Source organism: Eptatretus burgeri, chromosome 14 (genome assembly GCF_056783735.1).
Source record: "Eptatretus burgeri isolate ZD-2024b chromosome 14, Ebu_testis_v1, whole genome shotgun sequence".
Taxonomy (NCBI): Eukaryota; Metazoa; Chordata; class Myxini; order Myxiniformes; family Myxinidae; genus Eptatretus; species Eptatretus burgeri.
In genome coordinates, this window is record NC_140974.1 from 23,117,855 (window position 1) to 23,124,922 (window position 7,068).

Here is a 7,068-nt window from a genome sequence, read left to right on the forward strand (position 1 = left end):
AGGTATACACTCTACCGAGTGCCATTGTAGTTTAACCTACAATACCTGGGCCGACAGTTCCACCTCTTCACCACACCACCTTCGTGCCACCAAGTTCAAGCTTCTATGGGTACAAGGACCTATTGACCTATTGGTTTGTGAACAGGCTGAGTTGGGATTTGAGGGGAGCGGGGGGGGGGGGGAGGGTCTGGATATTTCAGTGAATTCTGACGAGTTGTGGAGTGCCCTCAAGACTACCATCCTTGTTGGTGATTGTCTTGGAAGCCACCGTCAGGCGAAGAGGAACTTTGTCTCCGAAGGGACACTGAATACTATTAGCCAGAGTCGCAGGGCCAGGCCTAATGGCAGAGCTGAGATGTTCAGGGTGCTGAAGTATAATACTGTACACACGTTCAGGGTGAACAAGGATGTCTATGTGTGAGGAATCTGTGAAGGGGAAGAGCACCACCTGTGCACGAGCGATTCTCATCCTGCTTACAGGGGAATTTTTGCATTGCATTTCTCCAAGCCCGTCCCTTGGTGTATTGTAATTAGAGAGGAGGTTGGTGGACTCTTGACAGAGGAATCCGAAGTGAAGGCCCACTTCGGTGGTTACTTTGAGCCACTGTATCAGGCCGACCCACCGGCTGTCGAGTTGGATGTCGGGGGTGTTACTATCTATTTTGCTTATCCTTCAATCAACTGTGATCCACCTTCATTTGTGGAAACACAGGCTGTGGTTTACCAGTTGATATTGGGTAAAGCTCCTGTGATGTGTTGCATCCACCCCGAACTTCTCAAGGATGGTGGAAATGTTGTGCTCATGCCATTGCATGCAGTCCTGTGCTGTGACTGGAACACAGGCATCACCCCAACTGTCTGTAAGAGGGGCCTTGTTTTCCCTTTCTGGAAAGGGAAGGGTGATCGTCAGATCTGCAACAGCTATGAAGGAGTGACATTGCTCACAGTGCCAGTCAAGGTCTTCGCTTGGATAATTCTTGATAGGGTTTGCCACCATCTAGTTGAGCACCAGCACCCAGAGCAGTCAGGCTTTACACCAAAAACTTCGACGATTAACTGCATCCTTGCTCTTCAGGTGCTCACCGAATGCAGATGGGAGCTTCAACAGGGCTGCTTGCAACCTATGTTGGTGTCTGCAAAGCGTTCCTTCAGTGACTCAGGATGCCCGATAGAGGATTCTTAGTCTTCGTAGTGTGCCACAAAAACTAATAAATCAGATTTCTGGACTATACTATGCTACTGAGAGTGCGGTGAGGTGTGGTGATTTAATCTCTGCCTTATTTCCAGCAGTTGTTACTAGAGTTTGTCAGGGGTGTGTGATGGCCCCACACTTTTCAGTGCTTGTATGGACTGGATTCTGGGGAGGATGTCAGAGAGATCAAGCTGTGCTGTATTGTTATATATATATATATATATATATATATATATATATATATATATATATATATATATATATATATATATATATATATATATATATATATATATAACTTTATTCACTGACTGTACTCTGCCAAGCAGGGAAAAGAAATCACTTCAAATTCTGTTATGAAAATTACATTTCTCATGATTAAATGTGGTCTGTATGTGCTTGCATTCTCATAAAAAATAAGTCTGATGTGACGAATCTACAAATGGAGGGATGAGGCCCTTTGAAATAATTTGCAATTATTGGCATAACAATGCTGTCGTGCACACGTATGCTCAGTAATACGTTCTGTCTTGTATATCGATGTAAACCATTCTGATGATGCCGTTAAGTTTATATCTATCGTTGAGAATAATAAAAAAAAACGATAAAAAGTGTCTGTGATTGTGTGCTTGTTAGGGCCACCCAGGTTTAATTGGAATGATTGGAGCCCCGGGTTTTGCGGGAGAGAAAGGAGACCGTGGTCCTCCGGGGGACATTGGAAAGCCGGGGTCGAAAGGAGAGCAGGTGAGATGCGACCGGGCATCGAGTCAACCTAAGAATATTTGATGATATCGTTGTTTATTCCAGTCACTTCTCCCGGTGATTGAATTTATCTCCAACAATCTCCGGCAGCAGCCAAATTCGGAGTGAAAAGAAAATACGACAAAAATGCACGGTTCAGAACTCGACCTACACATGGCAGATTCGACTCGGATTGTAGTACAGCAATGCTACATTCTCTTAAACAATTACCAATGTCTTTATCTATTCACATGGGTCTCAAATACCTGAGAATGTTGTCAGTTGCTCAGGAAACGTCCATGACGAATGATTATGACATCGCATTTCCAAGTATTACACTTGATAGACTTTGAAAAGCAACCAGCTCCAAATGGGATTATAAGCCTTGAAATCCTGCGACGGCTAAAATGTACTGTTTAAAAATGGTCTCTGTAAATGTGATATAGAAGATATCTAGAGAGAATAACTTAAGTTTATTAGCTCCATTTATCCAGCGAGTGTCACTTTGGTGTTTACACTGTGAATAAAGCAGAATTGTGGGAATTCTACAAATTGCAATTTTTAAGATTGTGCTACGATTTTCTGCTTTATGTTTTAAAACAAACGCAGAAATCACCCCATCATGAATTGTCACCTATTGCAAAAGCTTTTGTCATTTTATTTCTCCGACAGTTTGAAAGTTAGTGCAAGGAACCATGTAGGTCCATTTACAGGCCAATTGCATGATGAGCCAGTCCGCTATTGACCATTATCATTTGAAGAAATCCTGGGTGCTCCACCTCAAGACAAATATTCTTACCACTACCTCGCTCGACATGCCAGGTGTTCCGCTGAAAGACCAAATATCTTATCACACCCTCAAAATGCCAGGTGTTCCTCTTTAAAACCAAATATCCTAACACAACATCAAAATGCCAGATGTTCCTCTTTGAGACCAAATATCCCATCACAACCTCAAAATACCAGGTGTAATTTGTAACACATTCCTCTGTAATTCCTCTGTAAGATCAAATATTCCTATCACAACTTTGAAATGCGAGGTGTTCCACCAAAAGTCCAAATATTCCTCTCCCAACTTCAAAATGCTGGGTGTTTCATCAATAAGCCAAACCTTTTCCACAAAAATGAAATGCTGTGTGTTCAACGATAAGTCCAGATATTCTTAACAAATGCTAGGTGTTCCTCCGTACGATCAAATATTCCTTCCACAATCTCGCAATGCTTGGTGTTCCACCATGAGAGGAACCATCTTTCACAACGTATTGAAATACTGGATGTTCCACTATAAGTCCAAATATTATTAAAACAGCAAAGAAATGTGAGATGGTCCACCATATGTTCATATATTCTTCCCACATTCTCAAAATGCTGGATGTTCCACCAAAACCCCAAATCTTCTTTCACAACCTCAAAATTCCAGTTGTTTCTCTGTGAGACCATATATTTTCACCACAACCTCAAAATGCTTGGTGTCCTCTCTTGAGACCAATCTTATACCACAACAATGAAATGTCAGGTGTTGTACCATAACACCAAATATTATTTCCACAGTTTGCTGTTGATGGACTGGAATGCTGTCGCTCCTACCAGCGATCTCATACTCCATGTTGATGCATTTATCTTGAGATCTTTCATTGTGTTGCCACCTGTTATTTTTTTTCATGGCAGGTGGCTGAGAGTGACCACCATATAATGTAATTAGCTGCAAACATAGGACTAGTGAGTGGCAGTATGTGGAAAACTGAATCTCAGCAGAGAGGTCAATCATTTTGATTGTGCGAAAGGGCTTTCTGAAAATGAGTTATTGATCTTCTCTTTCTTGCTCTCTTTTTGTATTTGTACATTGTTGCTTTAAGTGTACTTTTTGTAACTTGGCAACATCATCATTTTTGTTTTACTTCCTTGTCCGCCTGTTTAAGTTGGGTAGTGCAAGCTAAGTAGAAAAAAATTGAAATTGAGAAAATGGGGGAAGACGAGGGAGGATGGTGGAAGTGGGAAGGAATGTTGGGGGAGAGTAGAAGTGGAGTAAGAAGAGAAGGAAGTTTGGGAGGAGGCAAGAGAAAGTGTAAGGAATACAACAGACATCTATGGGACTTAAGGTGTATGGGAGGAGATGAATTTCCAACACCTTGAATTGATCTGAAGTTGCACAAACCCATTCAACTTCAAGATGCTGTTCTTTTGAGTTTGACATCCAGGGAACTGGCTTGTGAAAACCTCTCTCTCTCTCTCTCTCTCTCTCTCTCTCTCTCTCTCTCTCTCTCTCTCTCTCTCTCTCTCTCTCTCTCTCTCTCTCTCTCTCTCTCTCTCTTTCTCTTTCTCTTTCTCTTTCTCTTTCTCTTTCTCTTTCTCTTTCTCTTTCTCTTTCTCTTTCTCTTTCTCTTTCTCTTTCTCTTTCTCTTTCTCTTTCTCTTTCTCTTTCTCTTTCTCTTTCTCTTTCTCTTTCTCCCTCCTTTTTCACACTATTGTACTATTAACATTATGCCATGGGTCTTAATTTCAGGGTTCATAAATTTCCAGTCAATGCCACAAACCGTCCTCCGCTATGATTTGTGGTCTGACGTTCAGCATGGTTTCATTAGAGTGAAGGTCTTGAGATCAAGACATCATTGTTAAATAAGCCACAGAGTGACAGCAGGATGATATTGAGATCGATTGCTTGTTTGATGGCATTCTCAACATGTCATTCACCTTACCTTGCTATCCACAGGGAATTACAGGCCCAGCTGGGCCTCAAGGTCCCCCGGGAGTTTCTGGTATGCCTGTAAGTTTCGCACTCACTTGAATCACCTTTTCACCTCTCCAATGCCTTTGGCAAACAAAACACACGTGGGAAAGCATCACCTTAGGAATATTTTGTCTTTTGCTTGAACTTACGCTCTCATATTTTCTTCATTTTATTTTTCCTTTTTTTTCAATTTTAAAATTTCCTACGGTTTTTACATGCTCGCCTAATTTCATGTGGCATTAATTAATGCAATCCAGCAGTATCACACTGGGGTCTCAGCCAATAATTGTCTGCGAATTTTCCTTTACAGGGCTCTGCAGGACCCAAGGGAGTCAAAGGATCAATGGTAAATGATAATACAAAAATCACAATAATAACTACAACAGTAGGAATTTTACAACGTGTAGGGCTGAGTAGTTCTGCCACTGAATATATCGGAAAAGGTCAATGTTTGATATGTATATATATATATATATATATATATATATATATATATATATATATATGTATATATGTATATATGTATATATATATATATATATATATATATATATATATATATATATATATATATATATATATATATATATATATATATATATATATATATATATATATATATATATATATATATATATATATGTATATGTCTGCATATATCATATATACATATATCCATATATATATATATATATATATATATATATATATATATATATATCCATATCCATATCCATATATATATATATATATATATGGATATATATATATATATATATATATATATATATATTGTAGGCAATAATAAAAATAGGACCGCTGGACCTGGAGCTTATCTGGGCCCTGTCCTAATATTGTAACCCAAATTTGGTAGCATTCTGACTGGTGGGTTTTGAGAAGAAGATTTTTGAAGGAATCTTTTTGATTTTCCTCAAAAAAGGGCTGTCGGCCATTTTGACACACTTCCGGTCATGTGGTCGGCATGGCCTGTTTCATTTACTATCAGGACCCTGTTCAAATGTTGTTACTCAAATTTGGTAGCATTCTGACTGGTGGGTCTGGAGAAGAAGATTTTTAAAGGTATTTACGCGATTTTCCCAAAATTTAGTGAGTCGGACATTTTGACCTATTTAAAGTCACGTGACCGGAACAAGCTTCAGCCAGATCAGCCAAATTTCAGCCGGATTGGCCCAATGGTTTGACCGGAGAAGTTGAAATACGAGATGGAAGGATGGACGGACGGACGTTGCACGACGACAATACCTTATCTGGAATTTACATTCAGGATAAGCTAAAAACATAGCTGGGCCAATCTCCACCAAATTTGCATATGTGCTGCGGGTACACAGGGTCAGGTCATGGGCTCATAACCCCCCCCCCTTCCCCCACAACCACGAGGGGGAGGGAGAGAACTTATGATTTTTGCCCTTACACCAGGCACACTGCAAGTAGTTTACTCACTCATGCTGGAGACAGGGGGAATTATTTGCCATGGCACAAAATATATTTACCCCATCTCCCCTAATACCTCACCCCCTCCCCCCAGGCAAAGACCCAAACATCATAACCATTGCCAATAACACACTGATGTACATTTGACTGGACAGAATTCAGCAACAATCAGACGGATTCTCCTCACACCTTCTTTGTATATTCCTGCGATTCGTTTTCTGAGCAACGAAATGACAACTTGCACTTGCCTTTCTCGTTTTTATAGGTTCTTGCCTTCACCCCACACAACTCATTATGGACTGTATATCAGGGCATGGGATCAAGGCATAAATATTTGACATCCTGACATAGCTTGCAACAACATTGAGACAATCATCAAGTCAAATAAAGTGAAAGTCATTCCTCATAGAGTCGTCACTGTTCTACCGACAGGTATTCCATGGTTTATCGAGGCTTGCCAAGCTATCTGTCTGGTGTATAACAATTGGTATAAGAGCCCCTGTGCTGTTTCCTATGACACTATATTGAGGGCAACACAAAACTATCACAAAGTGGAGAAGGAAGCTAAAAGACAACACTTCCAGAGGACAAAAGATCTTCTAACTGCTGGAGTAACCAAACCCCATGATTAATGGTTAGCAATGAAGAGGATACAATGGAAAGGACAACATTCTAGTATCCCAACCTTGCAGAACTATGGTCATACCTTTGCCACCTCTCAGGAGAAAGCAGGTATCTTCTGTGACAATTTTGCATTAAAGTGTACAATTGATTACAATTAAAATGATTCTCCTGATCTCACAGCTCACACCGACAGTTACCTGAACACTGTGAAGTTCCGGCCTCGTGACATTAGACAGAGCTTGCAGAATCTAGACATAAATAAGGCTTTCGAACCTGATGGAATTGAAAATAGAATTCTCAAAGAGTGCTCATCAGTTTTTGCCACACTTCT

The 7,068-nt window shown here is 40.2% G+C and overlaps 1 protein-coding gene across 2 annotated transcripts in view; it reads left to right on the plus strand.

Annotated features, from left to right (window-relative positions):
* LOC147012783 (uncharacterized) overlaps positions 1-7,068 on the plus strand; it is a 416,846-nt gene that overhangs the window by 386,170 nt on the left and 23,608 nt on the right. For both annotated transcript variants that reach the window (XM_085853968.1, XM_085853966.1), the window contains 3 exons: positions 1,829-1,936; positions 4,644-4,697; positions 4,972-5,007. In XM_085853968.1, the coding sequence (XP_085710094.1) occupies positions 1,829-1,936; positions 4,644-4,697; positions 4,972-5,007 (198 nt within the window). The remainder of the gene's footprint in view (positions 1-1,828; positions 1,937-4,643; positions 4,698-4,971; positions 5,008-7,068) is intronic.